The following is a 22,740-nucleotide window of genomic DNA, read 5'->3' on the forward strand; positions in this document are numbered from 1 at the left end:
ACCCTTGTGAGTGTTATTCCAGCCACAAGGCGCTGTAAGAGATCACCGAGTGAAGGGAACCACACCAGAAATTAAAAGGAGAATAAGAGATAAGACAGGCTCAGAATAGTGTCACAGTCATTGTCAACCCACATGTACACAAACAGCGTGTGATCTCATTTACTGTAATGACAAGTGAAACTGCAGCCACTGAGTACTGAAAGACTGACACAAGGTTTGTGTTTCAGGGGGTCAGAGGTGAAGCGGGAGAACTGATTTCATCAGGACCCTCATTGCCTTGGTCAGGTAAGGTGATCAGTACCCAAGAAACAGTCAAAGAGATGAGAGAGTTTGAAGATGAAACCTATGGGCTGACGGCATGCAATTGTGTAATTTTTGCTCACATGAAGTGAAACTCTGTGAGGAAATCAGTGGCATTACTGAACTTTAACAGACTGCACAGTCAGAGTAAAAGGTCAGGAGGTCAAGATAAAGGTTTAGTTTACATGTAGGAGTCATTTACTGTCACATTTATTTTCAGACACTAGTGATATATGTGGGAACGAAAGAAGAAGAAAAGAGTTTGTAATCCAGAAGTATTAAACTAATGCAACGATCAGTATTATTATTACAGCAGATTTATAAGCCTCCATATACAGTCTATGGCAGAGCTGCATAAGAATGGATTAAAGGAGTCATCGGAGTAATGAGCATAAGATGCTAATCATTGTCTCTTTTAATGATGCTTTGGCTCTGCTAAGGTGGTCCTCCCGGTCCTCCTGGTGAGCAGGGTCCACAGGGAGAGAGGGGCCCGGTTGGAGACCAAGGCTTCCAAGGACCCCCAGGACAACCCGCCTATGACACACAGCAACAAGGTCTGTAAACTGAAGCTTTGTTAAGACACTCATCCACATACAGCATACAAGTGCAGCGTTCACAAAGAAAAGTCATGGAATTACACAGTCTAGATTTTCAGAGTCTTGTCTCTCTCAAATATGAAACTAAAGAAGAAGAACAGCTGAGGAATCCCTCTTACAGGACGGACAGACATGCAACAGAAGAGACATAATAAAGTTATTAGGGCTGCCTCCGACTGAGAATTTTCCTAGTCAACCAATGGTCATCATTTAGGGCCATTAGTCGACTAGTCGCCTGTATGTTTACCATATTAATTTAATTATTAAATGATATATTTTGGGCGTGGCAACACAATGGTTTGAGTTGAAGGTGTGAGAAAGAATAGTATCGGTAACATTGTTAACACTGTGCTACATTACAGAGAAATACAAAACCGTACTAATGAACCTTCATTAATATAGGCCTATATTTTATCTACAAGTGCACATCACACACTGAGCGAGCCGCCTGTTAATGACGCTGTGCGCTAATGGGCATGTAGCTACTTCCATGTTTCAGATGATACGTCATGTTTGTAGTCAACCAATGAAGATGAGTTTACATATCACCTTGGGTTCGTTCTTCACCTTCTCAAAATGATCCCACACTTTGGATTTCCTGCCCGACATGTTATTAACTAGCCTGTGGAGTAACTGCAGGTACCAGCCCTGGAAATTAACGTGACTTCTGTCTGACTGCTGAGCATAGACACTTCCTGTGTCTGACCTTTCAAATTAAATTCCCACATGGTCCAGTCATATAGGTTTGGATTTATTTTGACAAGGCGCAGCCCCTAATGGAGTTTCACATTTGTAATTGTTTTTGTTTTTTTTTCTGCAACTAAGCAACTAATGAAATCTTGCCAATGACCTTTCTGGTCAACTAACATTTTAACAACTATTAGGGGGCAGCCCTAGAAATGATCAACTTAAGTACATAATGTACAGTATAATATCAAGTAAATATTCAGTGTTATGGGGTAAAGAGTTTAGTGCAAAGTAAAAATCTTTCGTCATGCTTCTACACCCATTATACCATGGTCACATCATAGCCAACAGGTGTTCTCATGAATTGTTATACGGCGCTGTCCAAGATATGTTCGATAAACTGAGCAGTCAAGAGCTTAAATCAAGTTTTCTCTTGTTGTCGTTTTGTGTCTGTCAGTGTGGGATTTCTTCGGGCCATTTGGTTTCAAGGGGGAGCCGGGAGAGAAGGGCCAGCCTGGCGAACCAGGACGCCCTGCTGACATCGCAGGACCCCCAGGCACCAACGGGCGCCCAGGGTCTATGGGGCCTCCAGGACCCAAAGGAACATGTAAGTCAGTCAGTCAGTGAGAGACTGAGCGTTCAAACTTTCATACTGAGGATCCTCCTTTGTTTTCTTGTGTCAGTGCCTTCACTGTGTTTCTATATGTCTTTATTTCCATTTGTCTCCAGGGGCTGAGTTCTTCAAAGGGGCACCTGGTGGGAGAGGAAGGCCTGGCAATGCAGGCTATAAAGGAATAAAAGGTGCTGTAGTCACACTGTTCATGCTAAAGATGGATTATTGGTTAACACGGGAAGTTACAAAAAAGTTTCTGAAGTGCTTACGCCTTCATTTAATTTCCTTTAACAAAATAAACAGTTCAATTCCCAATAAACTCATACTGTGTTGCTGACCTGTGGGTACTATGCTGTGTTTAGGTGACCATGGACTGTGTGAATGCACCATCGTGCACTCTTTACCGGGGCTACCTGGCCCTGCCGGTGAGCAAGGTGATGCTGGGATGACCGGTGAGTTTGGTCAGGAGGGTGATGAAGGAGACACAGGTCCCCGTGGAGTCGACGGATTCCCTGTAAGAATAACCGAGTCATCTTCATTCATTCCTTTGTTCATTGTAATCCATACTTGCCAACAGGGAGGATTTTGACACCAAAGATGGGTGGGGGGTGGGCGTGTCGGAGGCTTTGTTTCTGCATGCGTGAAAATAACAAAATAATAAGTACACTGCACAGCATTTTTATTTTAAATACTTTAAATTGTACTTTTAATTCTCAGGAAAGAATCCAGAATAATTTGCCCCTCTGGCATGAACTTGTGTGACTCTCTGGGATAAACTGATATTCATCAGTTGTCATTGGTTCATTTCATCGCACTGTTTGACCCCTGTGCTTGACGGAAAAATCAGCTTTACAAAATGCCCCTTTCCTTAAAAACCTCACATGAGAAACAGAAATTCTTTCCAAGACATCGGAAATTTGCTTTTCTTTCTCTTAATATTTTTCGTTTGTCTCTCTGTCTTTGTGGAGGACGAAGTGCAAACTGCTCTCCTCTGCGTCACATGCTTGCCAGAATGACATTTGGTGTAGCTGTATTATTCTCCAGGTTGAAACAGTAGACTTTAGAGTTGTAGGGCTCGAGTTATACAGTCTGTGCGGTGCCAGAGACAGGTTGACGAAAAGGAAAAAAGGTGTGAAAATCAATAGAAATACAGGAGAATTGTCAGGGCGGGTTGGCAAGTGTATTTTTTTACCTCTTCTCTGTTTTCTCATACTTTTCTGTATCGTCTCACAGGGACCTCCTGGCATCAGCGGTGCGCCGGGCCCAAAAGGTCGTAAAGGGGCAGCGAGAGCGGCCTCACAGAAAGGTGCGGTGTGCCTATTACTTCATCTCATTCAGATCAGCAACAGGGACCTCATTATGTGTTATGCTGCACAGCACACTGACTAGCAAACAAAAAAAGACAGCTGCTCATTTTGAAGCCATCTCAGTCGACTGAGGGGTTCAAGACTGATGATTCAAATCTCTCTGACTTTTAAGGGGCAGCCTAGATTTTAGAGATAGGATGTTTCTGTAATGACGCCTCAGAGTTACAGAAAACAGACAATGACCCCTCTGCTTGTGTGCATGATCACTGCAGGATATCCTGGAGACCAAGGTGATCACGGACGAGATGGTGGGTCAGGTGCGCCAGGTGCTCCTGGACTAAATGGTTTGCCCGGTCTCCCTGGGAGCCGAGGTCTTCCAGTAAGTCTGCCACATAAGTGTCATATTGTAAACACTCTTCTGACTTAGGGTTTCATCTAAAGTGATTTTTCCTTTTCATTTCCTCTCGTGACAAAATGTGTCCATCAGTATAATGACTGTACTGGTTGATGTAAACAGGGAGAAGGTCCCAGAGGAGAACCCGGAGACAAAGGTTACCCAGGTCAGCGTGGTCGTCCCGGTGAACCCGGGCTACGTGGAATTGATGGTGAAGTCCTTGGGGGCGTCAAGGGCCAGCGTGGTTTACCTGGTGACGACGGCCACGCGGGCTATGATGGAGTTCCAGGAACACCTGGCAGCCCAGGTGAGAGGCGGCTGACTCAGTATGATGTTGCATAATTCTTTTTCAGTGCTTTTAACTTTACAGAGATGTGACAATCTCTCTCTATACTAAGTATTTCATTTTACCTCGCCTGTCTTAAAATGCAAAAGCAGTGAAACTGGAATGAACATTAATGGCTTGTGATTAAAAACAAAAAGGAAGGAGGACGCATGATAAGTATATTTTTGCCATTTTATTTACTTTTCTTTCTTTGCCTCTTGTTGTGACCTTGATGCGGGGACTGCATCCCTCAAACCAGCTGCAGCAAGGCTTGTTTGAGATAATGCTTGTGCTTTTGAATAACTCTTGTTCCGAATGCCTCTCTCTCTTTCCTTCTCTCTCATTTGCAACTGAAAGGCGGCTGTAGTCCGACAGGAGGTGGAGGACAGGTGGATGTAACAGGTAGCTGGTATAGCAACGTTTTGACCTTATTGCTCCCTCTGTAAAAACTCTGTTTTGCTTTTGCCTCTGGATTATTTGACTTGTGTGCATGACGGTTTTTAATTGGTTTGCCATTTGAAATTTTGGGTACGGAGATACCAACTAGTGTAATGATGATGTCATGTTGTCAAAATCAATCCACGCTGGGCAAGAGATAAAAATCACTTGCATCCAAATAGTCATTTCCCCCTGAACAGTTTAAACGTTTACACACAACCATGATGTTGCCCTAAAGACTGTTTATTTCCTCTCAGGTCCTTGTGATGCTGTACCAGGACCTCCTGGGCTGCCTGGATCTCCAGGACCCCCTGGATTGCCAGGTGTCCCAGGTAACCCAACAACAAACTAGTGCTGAATGTTGCCCGCAGGGAGCCTGCTTTGAATCCTGTTTGATGCCTTGTTTATATTCTTTAACCAACAGGTCCTGTGGGCTTAAAGGGACCACAGGGTCCATATGGAGCAGTCGGAGAGAAAGGAGAAACAGGAGATCAGGGGATAGGCGGTCGTCCTGGACCACCAGGTAAAGAGTGAGAGGACTTATTGGGCAGTAGTTGGATAGGGTTGATCACATCTGATCTTTTTATGCCTCCATGCCGGTGACAGTGATGGCAGGGAGCAATATGTTTTTAGGTTGTCCGTCCGTCCCATTCTCATGAACGCGATATCTCAAAAAGGCCTTGAGGGAATTGCTTCAAATTTGGCACAAATGTTCACTTGGACTCAACAACGAACTAACTAGAATTTGATGATCAAAATTCAAATGTCAAGATCACTGTGACCCTACAAAACATGTTTTTGGCCGTAACTCCAGAATTTATCTGCTAGTTATGACAAAACTTCACACAAATAACCAAAAGAGTAAACATTTTTTTATCCAAAAGGTCATAGGTCAGCTTCACTGTGACATCATAATGTTCCGCAAAATTTGTCAGTGTCGTAACCCAGGAACAGAGGGGGAGACATTTGGTCTGAAATGGTGACACTAATTTTGAGTGTCCCTCTTGAAACTGTGCTCCAGGAATGAATCCTAAAATCCGGGAAAGAGTTTTTGTTTTATTTATTTATTATTTTATTTAACCTTTATTTAACCAGAAAAAAACTTTTGAGATTAAATATCTCTTTTCAAGACTGTCCTGGTCAAGACAGGCAATATAGAATACAAAATAAGATTACTACAAAGAAAAGCGAGGCCTGAAATAAGGTCTGTGGTTAACACCAGCTTAAGATACTGTCACTTTTTGTTCTACAGCATAAAATATGTCAGTAAATACCCCACTCATGAATTTTGAAGCCTTTATGTGTCTTTAAAAAGGCGGATGCTAAGAAGTGCCTAATGAGATGACAAAACGTCATCACGCCAAACACTTAACACTTAACGTTGCCAAACATGGGGTCAGTGTTGAATCATGTGACTGTGGTGTAGCTTGTTTCTAGCCCAGCGTTAGCCTTTTACCTCTGCCGATTGCATTTAGGCATAAAGTCATAAAAGTGGTGTTCATTTGTGCAGATTATCTTGCTGAACAAAACATGTGAATATCATAAACTTTTATTTGCCACAGAGCTTATTTTCTGCAATAATCCACTGGCCTTTTGACGAGGGAACCATGGTGATGCTGACTTCTGTGCCAGCCTACGAAAAACGTCATCCCTGTAGCACTCTATAGATCCTCTGTGCTGCCAGGTTGAAGATGTGTGTGAAGCATCCGTGTTTCAGAATATGCAACATCCGTAATTGAAGCATTGTCAACTGTCGTGGCTACATATGAGTCTGGACAGATGCGGATGTAAACTGCAACCTGACTGGTTCGCGGAAGCATACAACCAGGAGGCAGTGATTCTAGTCCGTTATTAACATTTATGGTTCCTCCAACACAGGTTTTGCCGGCCCCCGTGGAGACTTGGGATTTCCTGGCGCTAAAGGTTCAGTAGGAGGCCCTGGTGTGCCTGGTGTGCCTGGCCGGCATGGGCCGCAAGGTCAGAAAGGTTTTCATGGAGAGATCTTGGGAGCATCGCCTGGACCCCCTGGTGACATAGGGCTGCCTGGGCTTCAAGGGAATAAAGGCCAGACTGGAGATCCAGGCGATCAAGGCTATCCAGGTTAGCCATATACTCACTGTGACATGAATTTACAATATTATTTAACCTACCTGTCCCATAGTCTTTCTTTGCCCTGTTGGCTGTACTTTAATCATTTGTGGCAATGCTTAAAATACTAAGCTATTATCTAATATTCTCATTCTTCCATTCTTCCAGGGATGCCGGGCATGCCTGGTATGATCGGCTTCAAGGGTGAGAGTGGCCCTCTTGGCCTGCGAGGAGAGGAAGGACGGCCTGGGCCAGCGGGCAAGTACGGCTTCCCTGGTGATCCTGGGCAAGCAGGACCACCTGGGCCTCGTGGTGGTATTGGACAGCCAGGTTAGACAAACAAACACATTGATACACTCTTGCTCATGAATGTTTTTGTTCATGTGTGAAGTCCCTGTTCCTTCTACCATCCTGCTCACCAGGTTTAACTGGGGAGAGGGGAGTTGAAGGAGACCCAGGTCCTCCAGGTCCAATAGGATTAAAAGGTGTCCCAGGACTGTACGGTAGTGATGGTCCCACTGGAGATTACGGCCCATCAGGTGAACCAGGACAGCCAGGTGTAGATGGACGTCCAGGACTTGGAGGAATGAAGGGTCTGTTCCTCGGATATTTACTTAGATAATTTTAATAAATGAACTTAAACATCAAATAATATCAAAACTATGTAATGTATCCACAATTCAAGCAGTTTTAGTCAGATAAGTTTGTTTTATTGGTGACATCTGATGTCCCCCCCTCTTTCCCAGGATACAAAGGGTCTCCAGGCATGTCAGGTTTTGAGGGGAACAGGGGTAATCAAGGTGCAAAGGGCTTCAGCGGGTTTGGTGGAGAACCTGGACTGCCAGGCCAAGCTGGCCCAAAAGGAGTGACTGGTCGAAACGGAGAGAAAGGTGAGACTGCTCTGTTCTAAAAAATGTTTGGGATCCCAGTGGTATTGTGTTATGTTTTAACCACCACATAAATTCTTTAACCTACCATCTCTGTCTGCCAGGTGATCGTGGTTTGAGAGGACCACCTGGGGAGAAGCCTTACATACCCCGCCACATGATTATTGACATGAAGGGAGCCAAGGGAGACTATGGGAATTATGGAAATCAAGGTTTCACCGGACCAAGAGGTGTGCAGCTATAATCTGACATCAGTCACTCTTTCTTTCTCACCTCCTCTTATACCTCACTTCCTCACATTCCCACATCCCGCTCTGTTCCACAGGTAATAAGGGTATGCCTGGTGTGCCGGGCTTGGAGGGAAGACATGGTCTTCCTGGAGACCCCAGCCCTGTGAAAGGTGTCCATGGAGATCCTGGTGCAGAGGGGCTTCAGGGAATAAAAGGAATGCCAGGCCTCACAGGAAATCGAGGAATTGCTGGTTTTGAGGGAATGTCAGGCAACAGGGTGAGCAGAGCCATACTAAGCTAATTATTATAAATCATAGAGCCACTCCATCAATGTTACATATGTAGTTCAGTTCTGCACTGACTTCCTGTTACATATAGAATTGATTTTAAGCTCCTCCTCCTTGTATACAAAGCCCTACATGGGCTGGGACCAAGCTACATTGCTAACTCTCTTGTTAACGATTTGCCTGCAAGAGCACTATGATCATCTGCTGCTGGTTTAAGAAAAGCGGGGAAGCGGCCTTTGTCAATTACGCCCCAAAGCTATGGAACATGCTACCTATATATCAGGGAAGCTGGATTGCTAAATATTTATAAAAGAAAGCTTAAAACGTATCCATTCAGTGGATTTTGTGATTTATGGTTTTACAATTCTATGATTTTATGACTTTTTATGATTTAATCAGTTGATCCTTGTTGTAATGTGTTTTTTTAATATCACTAAGCCATTGTATGTGTAATGTTAGTTGTTTTGTAGCTACAAATCAGTTTCAATACATCTCATTTGTCACTTTTCAGGGAATTAAAGGCAGTCCTGGTGCCTATGGTGCATCAGGAGACAAAGGAAGGAAGGGCGCCAAAGGTACATCCTCAATTTTCAACTCCAGACAGATAGAGATCTACAGTAGATACAAATTATAAAGTGAGTTAGTGAAAATATTTTAGGTGATAGTGAATTTTGATTTCAGGTGAGGGAGGCCAACGCATAGACCTTCCAGGAGCCACCGGATTGAGAGGAGAGGAAGGTTTACCAGGAGAACCAGGTACAAACCGTTGATCAATCAGCTTTATTTCTACTTGTCTGTTGATCGCTTAACAATCAGGGGCTCGATCTTGGCTGACATGAGATGTTTAATATCTACTTCCTTTACAGGCCTGAAAGGATTCGTTGGCCCAACAGGAGAAAGGGGTACACCTGGTTTTGATGGGATCGAAGGGAGAAAGGGAGAGTCAGGTGATCCAGGAATATCAGGATTCACAGGTAAAAGACTCCTGTTGACTTCTTTATTAAAGTATGTTGTGTTATTTTAAAATTCATACCGTATATTGCAGCAGAATTACATCTTGTGAGCAACACTTTTTCCCCCCACAGGCCCTGATGGGCAGAAGGGGACTCCCGGTACCCAAGGTCAAAAAGGCTTTCCTGGATTTCCTGGAAAAGACGGACATCCAGGTATTCCTGGCTTCCCTGGAAACAAAGGTAAATAATCAGAACAGTGTACTCTCTTTCTTTTCTCTTTAAATGTCATACTTGTTTCCACCATGATCCTCCATCTGATCTATGCAAAATGTGTGCAGGTTTCCCCGGCTTGAAAGGTCTTTATGGATTACATGGACTGAAAGGACAAAAGGGCAACACGGGAACACCAGGTATTCAACCAGATTCATAAAAACAATCTTTCTGTACACATGTAATGACTAGAAAATACCAGCAATGTTACAAGTTAAGACTCAGATGTTATGTTCATGCAGCTTAAAGGTCCTAAAAATTTATTCTCTCAATCAGTGTTTCCTGTGACTAATGAGATCTTTTAGGTCTTTTTAGGTTCATAAACTTAATGGCTTCCAAACGATTTGTGATGTCACAAATCATGCTTGTAACCCCACCCCTGAAAGCATGTAGAAACGTTCCTCTTTAGCAGATGCATTCTAGCATCAAACTCTGCACAGGGAAGCTCAAACATTCAACCATAGAAACAAGAAGGAAAAGACATTTTTAGTGAAGGGGAACTTTGAGAAATAATATCTAAATCTGTTTTTTTTTTCAACTTTGATTGTTGGTTATTAAGACATGAATTGTGTTATAGACAAATACTTGTAGGACTTAAGTCACTCATGGTATATTTCTGAGTTCTTCACTACATCCTATGTTAGTGAATAGAAACCATGCGTTAGTTTCTCTGTTATGTAAAGACCTCAGGAATGAGACATGTTTCCTGTTCATTTTTTTATCAGGTCTGGATGTCACTGGACCAGCTGGAGAGCCGGGACCTAAAGGACAGAGGGGAGAGGACGGTGACCCCAACAACCAGCCAGGTTTTCCTGGCACAGTCGGTTTGAAAGGTTTCCAGGGACCCAAAGGTTAGAAACTACTCTTTTGCATTAACAGGGCACCAGTCATCTCAGAAACCTGCTGAGCTCTTAGTAAAAGAACCAATGATGCACAGAAACACATGGAGTGTTTCTTTATACGGGTATGACCATTTTAAAACTTGAAACAATCCAGTTTTTTTTAATGCTCAGGTGACCATGGTCGACCTGGACCGCCTGGATTCCGTGGCCCTGTAGGACCAAGTGGGACCCCTGACAAACCAGGATTAAGTGGGGATCCTGGCTTCACAGGGCCCAAAGGGAACCAAGGTGAGAGGATATTGCAGATAAAATGTCCAATTAAATAGTCCAATTTAGACCCAGTGTTTAATTTAATTAGTTCTAGGCTACTGTAGAAACAACATGGCAGACTCCATGAATTTATTCCTTTTATTTGTTAAAAGAATGTTTGTTAAAACATGTACGACTGAACGCAATCGTAAAAAACAGTGCTGACATTGCACTTTCATTTCGTATATGAATTATGTTTTGTTTTATTACTTTTTTATGACATAAAGCTGGTTGAAAACCGGCAATATGTGTAGTAACTTAACTATTATAAACTTCCTTTCATATTACCAGCACCCAGATCTCCCTGCTCATCTCTCGGCTCAAATCCGTCATCCACCGGCAGATTTTTGCTGGCTTAAGCGCTCTTGCACAAACTACAGATTGTACTTCCATATTTTCGTATGCCCACCACAGGAGCAAATCTCAATCTCGGACCAAACTGCAATAAACTGTAAAATTTAGCAGTACTGATCAAATATAAACCAAGATTCTGCCACTGTGTTACGTATATCTCATCTCAAATATTCCCAGAAACATATTTTAGCTTAACCTCTAACTGTTATTTGAGATCGTTTGCTAACAGCCAGCTGCCATATTGTTTCCTGTGTCAAAACGGACAAGCTTACATTATGTCACCCACCAGCAGGAGTGTTTTTTGAGCTGTTGCAGAGCAGTGCATTCTAGTAACTGTAGGTTTTCTAACTCTTGAAATGAGGGAAATGAACTGAATCGGCACACTTTTTAATAAATTCCGTTTTTGGGGGAAGACATGAAGTATTTTCAAGTCAAAAGACCTAAGTTCAAGGGAAGCCACGAGTCATATTAAAGTAAGATAGCTGTTATTGTGAAGGTGCATCTATGTCTAAAATGAATTGCTAAAGTGATTAAAGAACTGAGCTGAACTGTCACTCCAGACTGGTTTTGATGCTGGGGAGTTTTTTTTCTCACCTAACTATGTTCATTAACCCTAAATAATTCGTTTCTCAGGTTTCCCTGGACCCAGAGGATTCCCTGGTGTGGATGCCCCCCCTGGAGAAAAGGGTGTACCAGGATTTAACGGGTATCCTGGAGTCGCTGGTAGGAAAGGATTCAAAGGGGATCAAGGTCCATTCGGATACAGGGGGCCAAACGGTGTTTCTGGGAAGAAAGGTAAGCATGAAGTTTTGAATCACGTCAAGGAGAGGCTGTTAACAACAGCTTGTGTTGAGTGGATTTTTTTTAATTACTGTTCCTGTTTAAAAAAAAAGAGTCTCTAGTGCCAGCTCGTGGCGTAAGGGAATGCTAAGGGTGCTGACATCCATAGGGGGCACCACAAATGGGGGAAGAAAAAAATCAAAATGTTAATCTGTCACTGTTTTATACTAATACTATAACTTCTGTTATTTTGAAATCTTACCAAAGGCCACAGCAACATAACTACACAGCAAAGCCTTCTAAATAATAGATAGGACTTTTTTTCTGGGTTCCTGCCGCCCCCTGGCCCCCCTATTCAGATCGTTACACTTTACCTGCTGTTTGGGGGAGATGGACAAGTTATGCGATGTCATGTGAATCCTGAAACACGCTGTATCGTTATCATGTCAAAATGACAAAAGCTCTCTGGTGCCCATTCAACGACCATGACACTACTGAGAGGAGTGAATGTGGAGAGAAAGAACATGAGGTTGGCAGGAGGAGAGCTCATTATTGTTACCTCTAAGCAGTCGGTGGTCGCAACCAACAGCTCACAGAGGTTGCATTTATTTACACTGTGAAGCGTTCAAGCTCTATTCAGAAAAAAGTTAGTACTGGGTCAAGGTAATTATAATATTATCATGATGTGTTCCATGTCATCTAGTAAAATGTAGCTTTTTGGGAGAAACTTGAATAAATACAGCTGTTTGAAGGAAAAAATTGTTTTCACAGCACTTTAAAATAGATATTAGAGAGGGAATTATGATGTATCATAAACAGTAAAAAGACTTTTGGCTTATTTTTTGAAGATGTTTTGTAATGAAGGACTGAATGATTTCAAAAAATATTTTTTTATATATTATATTTTTTGTTAGCTAGGTCATTTATCTGCATTTTGATAATGAACGTGCAGTACTTTGAGGGTTGAGCTGCAGCAAATGAGGGGTGGGGGGGGGGCGAGGCTCACCAAGGGCACTAAATGTGCTGGGACTGCCACTTAAAGTCTCACATTTACATCATTTTCCTCGCTACACACAAAAATTTACTACCCTCTCCTTGGATAAACCACTTCTACCATCCAGTACTGGACACCAATATTTCCCCTCCTGCCATTATTAGCCTGTATTATGATTCAATTTATCGACCAAAGGATTGATTTACACACATTTTATACACAATGTTTGACTACTGAACTCCAGATTGAGAGATTGCAGCGCTCTCTCTTAACACTGGAACAAATCCAAAAGTTGTTGTCTCCATTCGACTCAGACTGGAAACATGGAAAATAGGATCCAGGAGGAAAAATACCGAAGCTTCCCTTGAATGCACCTGTCTGTAACTTGATAATATGAACACCTGCTACATGTTTACAATCTTGATACGCTTTTTTTTTATTACAGGAGTGAAAGGAGAGCAAGGAGTGATGGGAGTTCCTGGTGTTATCGGTCTGAAGGGAGAAAGAGGGTCACCTGGTCCAAAAGGAAACACTGGACCTCCAGGTGAATTATACACTTTCATGTAATTTCTGCTCTCTACCAGATACCTGCTTTTGTGCTTTTTGTCATTACATGATCCTTCTGTGCTGCAGGTTTCCGAGGATTCCCAGGAAGCCAGGGTCCTCTTCCAATTCCCATCAACATTCCGGGAGAGAGAGGCCCTGCAGGACCGCGGGGTATCCAAGGACCAAAGGGGGTCATAGGGGAACCAGGGCCACAGGGCCCCCCTGGTGCTCCAGGTTAGTTATTCTAATAAAACACCGGTTGTTAAGCATCCCAAAGTGAAATGTCTGGATCACAACATACATGTATCGTCTGTCTGTAAAGGTTTCATGGGACCCATTGGGCACAAGGGCATGCCTGGGATTAGTGGTAGACCAGGAACGCCTGGATTTCCTGGAGACCCTGGACAAGTGGGCCACCCCGGTCTGCAAGGCATGGAAGGTACGTCTGACACTGTGGGGCAGGTTAGGATTAGGGTTAATGACCCTGGATTAAAGGATTTAAAGTAGGTGGAGACTCCTAAGCAGGGAGCCAGTTACCAAGAGGGTTTTCATTGTTATTTTTTGTGAGAGTCGGTTTAGTGAATGAATGAAGGATTATTAGCACTGAGCTGGGGACTAGGAACTTCCTCAAGGTCTGTTTACATTAGCATGTAATTATCTTAGCAGAGATTGTTGCCAGAGTTTGATGAAAGTAATGAAAGCATCAGGTAATATGTATGAAGGCAGCCTAGTTTACAGTGATACTGGTTGTATGACACAGTCTAATGTCTCACACAACACTGCACATATCAAGTGTCTATAGTGTGTATAGCATGAGTGCATTGTGTAGTTGATAATTAGTTTATTCCTCATTTCTCAATAGGTCGCCGTGGCCACACTGGTATCCCTGGGTTACCTGGTATGCCGGGCCGCAGTGTCAGTGTGGGTTACCTGCTGGTGAAACACAGTCAGTCAGAGCAGACGCCCATGTGTCCTGTGGGCATGTCCAAACTGTGGGACGGCTACAGTCTGCTGTACTTTGAGGGCCAGGAAAAGGCCCACAACCAGGATCTTGGTGAGTCAGGGAGAAGTGTAAAATTGTTCTACAGTTTAGTCATGCTCCCCACGTGTAACCATCCCAGAGTACTACAGCTAGTGGGGCGCCCACTAGCTCACCTGGTAGAGCAGGTGCCCCGTCTATCAAAGGCTGTGTCCTCAGGCTCAATTCCTGCTGCATGTCATCTCCACTCTCTCTCCCCCTTTCACACTATATCTGTCCTATCAAATAATTGCAACAAAAAAAAAAAAAAAGAAATCCACCAATCAGAAGGTTGTCGGTTTGATCCCTGGCTCCTCCAGTCCACATGTTGAAGCATCCTTGAGCAAGATACTGAACCCCAAAGTGCTCGCGATGTGAGTGTGTCAAAAACTGAGTAGCAAGTGGCATCTTGTATGGTAGCCTCAGCCACTAGTGTATAAATGAGTGTGAAAGGGTGACTGTGACATGAAGTGTTACAGCGCTTTCAGTCGGAGGACTAGAGAGGAGCTAAACAAGTCCATTTGCATTTGAGCAGCAAGGTCCTTAGACTGATTTCACCATTTCCCACAGTGTGTATTTCAGTTCAGGACAATTAAAGCTCAGCATTTCATATGCTGTTTCCATCTAGTAGCGGCTGTTGTGACGTTGTTTCTTTGCAAACAAAAGATGCCTTCAGACAGTCCATATCAAGTCTTATGTCACTATATTGATATGATATCCACATATTGCCCAGCTCTAGAACAAAGGTTTTGTTTGAGGAATTTTTCTAATACATTAGACCGGGAAAAGTCTGTTATCTGTGCATTGTCTGGACATAATGCAAATGTGAGTTTGTTACAGTACAGTCCTGTCAGAACAGACTGACACAGATTGTGATCCAATGAAGCAGAAGACATTCCAGAGCCATCCAGCTCAGCAGATCTCACTGTTTGCTGAGGATGATTTGGGACCATTTAGACCAGCCGACTACATTTTTAAGAGTGTGCATTTGCTCCCAGCCCAAGTAAAACAGGGAAATAGTAAAGGAATTTATTTGAACAAAATTAAGACATTTAAAACGAAGCAGAAAAGGCAAGAAATGGTGCATAAAATTCATGAGAAATTTGCCAGCACAGGACCCCCAAACCCAATGTTTCATACAGTATGTGTCGTGTCCAACCCCCATCCCCCACGCCAAAAAAAAACGTCGCATTTCAAGTAGGGCCATAACCGCATGATGGGGCTGAGAAAGAGACACTGACCTCTGAAAACATACTATATATAGACTTGACTCCCTTGAGAAAAGGACAGACTTGTTTTTCATTAAACTATCTCACAGTCATCTCTGGAGCTCTGAGACAGTGCCAGCTGTGTTCTCAGTGTCAGTTTACGAAGTTTAAGAAGGGACAGTGCAAATTAATACATACACATGGTATAAAAATGCCGAACTAGCAAGTAGGCTATTTTTCATCTGTTGTCCCTGGTCAAGCTGTTACAAAAGGCTTCCTAAAATACATCAAAGCAAAGAAACGGTTCTCAGCTGTGATGTATTCATTTCCACAGCTGCTTCTCCTCTCGTCCTCAAAGTGTAATTCAATAGAGTAAGCCAGTTTAAGCCTGCTACTATCGACTTTTCATCAGTGTAATCAGATTTTGTCTCTAAATGAATTAACTCTGTGTGAGAGGCAGAGCGCATGCTATAGATTTGACTTTTTATAACTACATGTGAGAAACAAGAAAATGAAAAGGTAAAATTTCATCCTCACTCTCATGTCAGTGCTGCTTCTCCACCGGTGATACAATAAAACTATAACGACAGGAAATGTGGGATAGACCTTCCATCAAATCACTGTTTACAGAACAGAAACTACTTTGTCACACCAACAATTTTATTTCGGAGCCATGCAACTTTTGACAATAGAAAACAAACATGTTTTTCCAATTACAAATTAAAATATGTACCTTTGCTCAACTCAGTAGATTCAGGAGTGACTTGGTTGGGTGTGACCAGTAGCTTATCGTGGCTGTTGCTGGATATCAGCTGTTACTGGGTCAGTTCATGGACTTTAAATTATTCTCATGTACTTGTGCTACTGTTATACTACATTGTAGCATTTGCTATAGTCACCTAATTGTGGCCATTGCTGCAGGGTGCACTTCAAAGTAAGTTTAAAGGCTTTAACTCTATAGAGCTCAACTACATCTTAAAGGGTAGCTGTGGCACTTCTCGACCTGGACCCTATTTCTGCATGTTTTGTGCCTTAATGACTAATGGGAACAACAATTTTTGAAACTTGTCCAGTATTGAGCGAGAGAGTTGCAGCTGGCAGCAGTGAAACAGGCTGCAGTGTAAACACTTGGGGCATTTGTACAACGTCACACATTATCCACTCTGTTTTTACCACTGACAGGCTCAGATTGTTATTATAAGTGTCTGACAACATGATGAATAGAATCTTAACTAAGATAGACCTATTTGTTAAAGAATAAGATCCTTTTTTTTTCAACAAGAAGCAGCCTCGCAATCACTGTCGACAAACCCACCAGACTCCATTTAAAAAAACAGTAATTTTAGCGTGTATAAAACAAGCATATTTTCACATCTAACTGGGTGAGTTAAGGGTTTAATTCGTCCAAACCAGAGTTGGTGATTGTTGGAGCAGTAGAAAGGTGCACCAAGGTGGCTTTAGTAAATTTTATTGTGTTTCCGATGACTTTAAATAAGTCTGTTTTACAAGAATATAATAACTCTTAATTTAAATGGTAACTGGTGAGTTTGACGATAGGGCTTTTGAGGCTGTTTCTGGTTAATAAAAATGATCTTGCTCTTTAATAAAAAAGTCTGTGTCTGTACGAATCTTGTCTGTAAGTTGTCAGACACATATAATAACAATCTGAGCCTGTCAGAGGCAAAAATAGCACTTTTAATGGGTGTAAATTGACACTGCATATGCTATGAGTGGTTTCATTTCAGCCTGTTTCACAGCTGGCAGCTGCAGCGGTCTTGGTTAATATTGGACCAATTAAAAAAAAAAAGTTGTTCCTATTAGTCACTTAGACAGAAACATAGTAAAATAGGGTCCAGGTTGAAAAATACCGAAGCTCTTTGACAACAATTAACCCGGCTCCTCTGGTTTCTTTTATCATTAAGTTTTTTTTCTCATACATTTAATCTTCTTATTATTATGTCACTCTTATTTAATGTAATTGTTTAATTATTTAAAAAGAAACTTTAAATTTAGTTTGTGTATGAAATGTGTGCCTTTTTTCCCCAGGTTTGGCGGGCTCCTGCCTCCCACGGTTCAGCACCATGCCCTTCCTGTACTGCAACCCCGGAGACCTTTGTTACTACGCCAGCAGAAATGACAAATCCTACTGGCTGTCGACGACTGCTCCTCTTCCCATGATGCCTGTAGAAGAAGGAGAGATCAAACCATACATCAGCCGCTGCTCTGTATGCGAAGCTCCATCAGTCGCCATCGCAATCCACAGCCAGGACATTACCATCCCACAGTGTCCTGTGGGCTGGCGCAGCCTGTGGATCGGCTACTCCTTCATCATGGTGGGTTCTGGTCCTACTGCTGGACAAACATGTTAATGTGCAAGAGTTTCATTATCATTTCATTGTCGACTGTGGGAGCTTGGTGCAACTTCCATAACTAAAGACAATGATTCAATAAGATTCGTAGGCACTTTCTATTTTCAGTTTAGTAATCATGGGAACTACGACTCAGCTTGTGAACACAGTTGTATAACACATTCCCTGTCTCTGTGCTGGAGACTACAGATTTATAACAGAATGCCTGCGTTGCAAACTGGGAATGTGGAGACTGAGAGATGTGGGTGGTAACCACACAGGGAGGGTCTGATGAAAAAGGCCCTGTCAAGCTGTACTGTGGGAAGAGGGATGCAGCGTTTGACCCATGCTAACGAAAAGTCACAATATATCAGCCTCTGCTTCTTCGATTTAGACCATTGATTTTTCAGTCTTTCTTTTCCTAGTCCCTCAACTTTATGGAAGCCCAATATTAAATTGTTGGAGCCCCATTTAGGCTTAATGTGGGCTACATTATGTGCCATAGCAAAAACTTTTAAAGCTTTATTGTGAAAGAACATTATATATAGAGAGAGAAATTTAGTGTATCAGGATGACCCTCTTCAGATGTATCATCTCATTCTCAAGGGGTCCTAAACAAACACTCACAAAACAAATGTAAAAGACACAGTGTTGTATGATACAATGACAAAACAACCACACAAGCAGCAAACTAAATAACTAATAAAAAAACAAACGAGAAGAGTACTACCTTAGACTAGACACAATCAAAACAGCAATTATCAATTTCTAAATCATTGGTTCCCAACTGGTTGATCATGGTCCAAAAGTGGGTCACGGGTCCATTCGTGACTCACAAACTTGTCAAGTTGGCAAAAAACACTCTTTGAATTTCCATCACAGAGTGTTTATTTTGAAGTGCTGTTTCCTGCTGTAGAGTGAGTGACTAATGGACAGCTACTTAACAGAGACAGCAAACTAGCTCAATGATATGGCCGAACACAAGTATGATGCTGAATATATTCAACTCTCGGACCTTGAACAAATGATTGAGGAGAAATCTGGACCCCATGGCTGGACCAGTTGGGAACCACCGCTCGAAGTAGAGAAAGGACTCTTCTGCGTTATTGGTAAGGGGGAAATACAGCGGGAGCTGGATGGAGCAGTCAAAAATGAAATAGTGCTTCAGTGCGTTTCTCAGCATATGGCTGCTCACGGCTTCAATCGCATGTCTGAGCAGTGCAGGACAAAATATAAAAAGCTGAGGAGCAAGAGGAGCATTAGGACCACAACTCAACAGTTAGTGTTGTCAGTAGTGGTGCAATAAAGCTGTCTGAACGTAAAGCAAGCCAACATATTCTGTGTAAAATTAGACCTGATAAAAATCAGTAGTTTGTCAGACAAAGCTGGTGATATTCTAGATTTTCTTTTTACTGTCAACAAATCCCATGCAAAAAACAAAAACAATGCATTTGTTTGTCTCTTACTAAGTACTTTCTGATTTTCCTACCGTGTGGCACTTGGATTCAGCCCATTTACTCCCACCAAAAGATAAAAATCAGGTCACAAGTATATATTTTCATTTTGAAAAAGGCCAAATAATTATTTAAAACATCTGGTCGCTCTGAAGTCTTTTAAGCAAACGCATGTCTGCATGTCAGCATGGGTTTTCTCCAGGTACTCCGGCTTCCCCCCACAGTCCAAAGACATGCAGGTTAGGTTAATATGCGATTCTAAATTGTCCGTAGGTGTGCAGGTGAGTGTGAATAGTTGTCTGTCTCTCTGTGTCAGCCCTGTGATAGTCTGACGACCTGTCCAGGGTGTACTCCACCTCTTGCCCAATGTCAGCTGCGATAGTTTTTTAGCAAACATTTCTCAGACAGAAGCAAATTCTGTTTTTTGGGTGGGGGTGGGACTATTTTCAGCTGCGGTTTTGGTGTGCTGCTGAGTATTTATGGTAGCAGGTCGATGTGTCATTCAAAGTTAATTCTGGTCCTCATGTTCATAGTGTACAGCAGCACAACAGTGTGACTCACTGGTGTGTCTTTAATAGTTATTTGACAGTGGAGCTCTATGCAACAGGGATGAGCTATTTCAGGCTTTGGCTATAGAGACAAAACTTGTTAGTTGATCAAGTCCAGGCATGGCATGATATGAAAATTTCGTGTCATGATTATCCTGGGCAAAATAAGTGAACTTTATATTATCCTGTAAATCATCAAAATATTCCCAAAACTCTTAAAATGGCACTGAAACTTAATGAAATCACTTTACCTTATCTTTTTTAGTGAAAAACAATCTAAAAAAACAGGCCTTGCAAGTATTTGGAAATGGAAATATTTTTCCAAATAAGATATTTCAATATAAAATGTGCCGATGTTTGGTTAAGATCTTTTGAGGAGTTTTTTTTTAGGTTGGTTTGTATGCATGTTTTTGCAGTGTCTTTGGGTGCTGCTGGACATGATGTTCATGATTATTCTGATAATAGAAATTTACCACAATCAGTGTGTTCTTTTATCATGATCTGCAGATCTTATACCATCCCATCCCTAATCAATTCACTGTTGCCTAATTTCTCCCCCTCTCACCTTTGTCTCAACAGCACACAGCGGCAGGAAATGAAGGTGGAGGTCAGTCCTTGTCGTCGCCCGGCTCCTGCCTGGAGGACTTCCGCACAACACCATTCATCGAGTGCAACGGGGCCAAAGGCACATGCCACTACTTTGCTAACAAGCACAGCTTCTGGCTCACCTCCATAGATCAGTCGTTCCACACTGAGCCGGCAGCAGAGACGCTCAAAGCAGGCCAGCTCCTGTCACGCATCAGCCGCTGCCAGGTCTGCATGAAGAACTTGTGAGAGACTGTGCAGTAACGCTGACACAAAGAAGTCATTGCAGTGACAGTGGTCTAGTGTCATCTCTCTATGTTCTAAATCAAAGGGGGATCTGAAATGCTGATTTAGATCAAAGTTAAGTTTTTCCCCGAGCCACTGAGCTCAGATATGCAATGACTGTGCAACGCCTTGAGCTTTGAGTGAAATGTCCCTCTGTAGATAAAACAGGAGAAGCCCCATAATGAAGTCAATAGCATTCTGGGAAAACAAGTATTTTTATGTGTTAAATGTTCATTGGTGCTTTTAACTTATTACCTCAGCTATTATGACACAATGAGCCTGTTTACACCAAATATTCACATGCGTCTGAGGTGGTCGGATCTCAAGTCTCAGTTAGCATCACATGGCTAACATTACTTAATGGTTATTAACTAATTTGAAGACACAGTCGAGCCATTTTTGTGTCGGTATGAGTTTGTTGGGACTGTTAAGGCTCATTTATACTCCCTTTATGTCCAAAAATAGATTTGTCTATTTCAGAGTCAAAAGTTTCAGACAAAACAAACGAGGCGATGGTGGAGGAGGTCGTATTAATGTACCTTTTAACGGAGGCAGCGCTGTAGATGGGGGTGGTCTGTGAGGCCATTAAATACATTGTGATATGTAGATGGAGAACTCTTTCACTATACGTTCCGTTTTTTAAAATGTCTTCAACATCTCCTTCGGCTGTACCTCGCTTGAACTACGCTACACTGCCCCCACGATCTCTGGTGTTACTGCTCTGAAAGCTCCGTCCATCTCCATATATATATAACTAAAGATAAGCATGAAGTAAAGATCAAGACAGCACTCCAATTTAATTGGACTCAAATTTAATTAGAGTACCGTCTGTCCTGATCTTTACTTTGTTACTTACATTAAGGATTCAACACCCAGTCTTAAAGGTTTAATTGTGAGTGAGCACGGCGTCTTATTTTTCTAAAGTTGAGCATTAATGAGCCTTTATACAGCCGCTGCTGCTGTTAGCTCATGCTAACCAGGCAGATGTTTAACTGACAGTTTGCAGGGAGTAGAGCAGCTCCAGAGACAGTCCTTAAGCATTGTGTCTGTGCAAATGCACCAAGAAATGTTTTCTTATCTGGTGGGGCGTCAGATAATCAAGAACATCAGCTGAGCGGGCGGCCGTTCAGTGTAGCACAGGACACATTAGCGTACACACTGCTAAAAGAATGTGGTCTGATGGATCTCAATACACACCAGGGATGCATTTGGTGCATTCACACCTGTACTTAGAGCTTTCTACTTGTTATCCGATCACCCAGGCACATGTTAATACCAGGTGTAAACAGGGCCACTGTTAACGATCAGAGACCGTATACTACAGCTGAACCAAAGATGCCCGTGTGTATGCACTGCTTCAGTTTATCTAGATGTTTTTATCTTTTAGGGTATACAGCCCACCAAAAAGCCACTAACACTGCTTGTCAGCCAAATGAAGAATGTGTCTTGACCAATCGTTGGTTGATACTATTGACGGTATTATCCTGCTTTTATCCCACTGCTCTTATGAAACCTATTTTTATAATACGACAGTCTTTTCAAGCTGTTCGTCTGTAATGTGCCTTTATCAGCTATTGCAAAATGGTCTGCAGCTCTTTATTTTTCTAACACAATATGTTCACACATTGCACTGATTCTCTTTGTATTTATACAATACAGCTGAATGAACTTGACCCCCCTCCCTAAGAGTTTAAACATATATCCATCTAATACTACTCATGTCACACTCTTTTCTTTTACAAATCTACTTATTACTGAGCTGCCCCGAGCTGCCAACAGGACAGAACGTAAACAGCTCGGATCAAAGTCCTGACCGCAGCAAATCCATGCGGTGGTCACTGATCCTGGGTTAGATTAAAGTATTTTACACAATTTAGAAAGTAGGTCAAATGTTCTACTTCACCTAGATTCAACCATTTGGAAATAAACTGTTTGATTAGACCGGGAATATACTGACAATTAACTGTAATGTAATTTTGGTAATTTTCATAACATGATTATTTCATTGGATTGTAAAGATTAAATGTTGTTTGTTATACTTCTTATTGTGTCGTGTTACTCTTATAATCCTAATCCAATCTGGCAGACCAGACA

The 22,740-nt window shown here is 42.3% G+C and overlaps 1 protein-coding gene across 3 annotated transcripts in view; it reads left to right on the forward strand.

Moving 5' to 3' along the window:
* col4a2 (collagen, type IV, alpha 2) overlaps positions 1-22,689 on the forward strand; it is a 93,709-nt gene extending 71,020 nt beyond the window's left edge. For 2 of the 3 annotated variants that reach the window (XM_033617251.2, XM_033617250.2), the window contains 31 exons: positions 228-285; positions 741-854; positions 2,041-2,190; positions 2,313-2,384; positions 2,559-2,710; positions 3,430-3,502; positions 3,776-3,882; positions 4,021-4,204; positions 4,580-4,624; positions 4,918-4,992; positions 5,085-5,183; positions 6,539-6,760; positions 6,917-7,078; positions 7,171-7,341; positions 7,495-7,638; positions 7,740-7,865; positions 7,961-8,142; positions 8,664-8,727; positions 8,834-8,908; positions 9,019-9,126; positions 9,238-9,345; positions 9,444-9,515; positions 10,101-10,226; positions 10,389-10,505; positions 11,514-11,675; positions 13,100-13,198; positions 13,288-13,434; positions 13,523-13,639; positions 14,063-14,254; positions 17,473-17,759; positions 20,356-22,689. In XM_033617251.2, the coding sequence (XP_033473142.2) occupies positions 228-285; positions 741-854; positions 2,041-2,190; positions 2,313-2,384; positions 2,559-2,710; positions 3,430-3,502; positions 3,776-3,882; positions 4,021-4,204; positions 4,580-4,624; positions 4,918-4,992; positions 5,085-5,183; positions 6,539-6,760; positions 6,917-7,078; positions 7,171-7,341; positions 7,495-7,638; positions 7,740-7,865; positions 7,961-8,142; positions 8,664-8,727; positions 8,834-8,908; positions 9,019-9,126; positions 9,238-9,345; positions 9,444-9,515; positions 10,101-10,226; positions 10,389-10,505; positions 11,514-11,675; positions 13,100-13,198; positions 13,288-13,434; positions 13,523-13,639; positions 14,063-14,254; positions 17,473-17,759; positions 20,356-20,610 (4,065 nt within the window). In that variant the 3' untranslated portion in view covers positions 20,611-22,689. The remainder of the gene's footprint in view (positions 1-227; positions 286-740; positions 855-2,040; positions 2,191-2,312; positions 2,385-2,558; positions 2,711-3,429; positions 3,503-3,775; positions 3,883-4,020; positions 4,205-4,579; positions 4,625-4,917; positions 4,993-5,084; positions 5,184-6,538; positions 6,761-6,916; positions 7,079-7,170; positions 7,342-7,494; positions 7,639-7,739; positions 7,866-7,960; positions 8,143-8,663; positions 8,728-8,833; positions 8,909-9,018; positions 9,127-9,237; positions 9,346-9,443; positions 9,516-10,100; positions 10,227-10,388; positions 10,506-11,513; positions 11,676-13,099; positions 13,199-13,287; positions 13,435-13,522; positions 13,640-14,062; positions 14,255-17,472; positions 17,760-20,355) is intronic. The other variant, XM_033617252.2, reaches the window with a different exon arrangement.
* Positions 22,690-22,740: the final 51 nt, after the last annotated feature.

Source organism: Epinephelus lanceolatus, chromosome 14 (genome assembly GCF_041903045.1).
Source record: "Epinephelus lanceolatus isolate andai-2023 chromosome 14, ASM4190304v1, whole genome shotgun sequence".
Classification (NCBI taxonomy): domain Eukaryota; kingdom Metazoa; phylum Chordata; class Actinopteri; order Perciformes; family Serranidae; genus Epinephelus; species Epinephelus lanceolatus.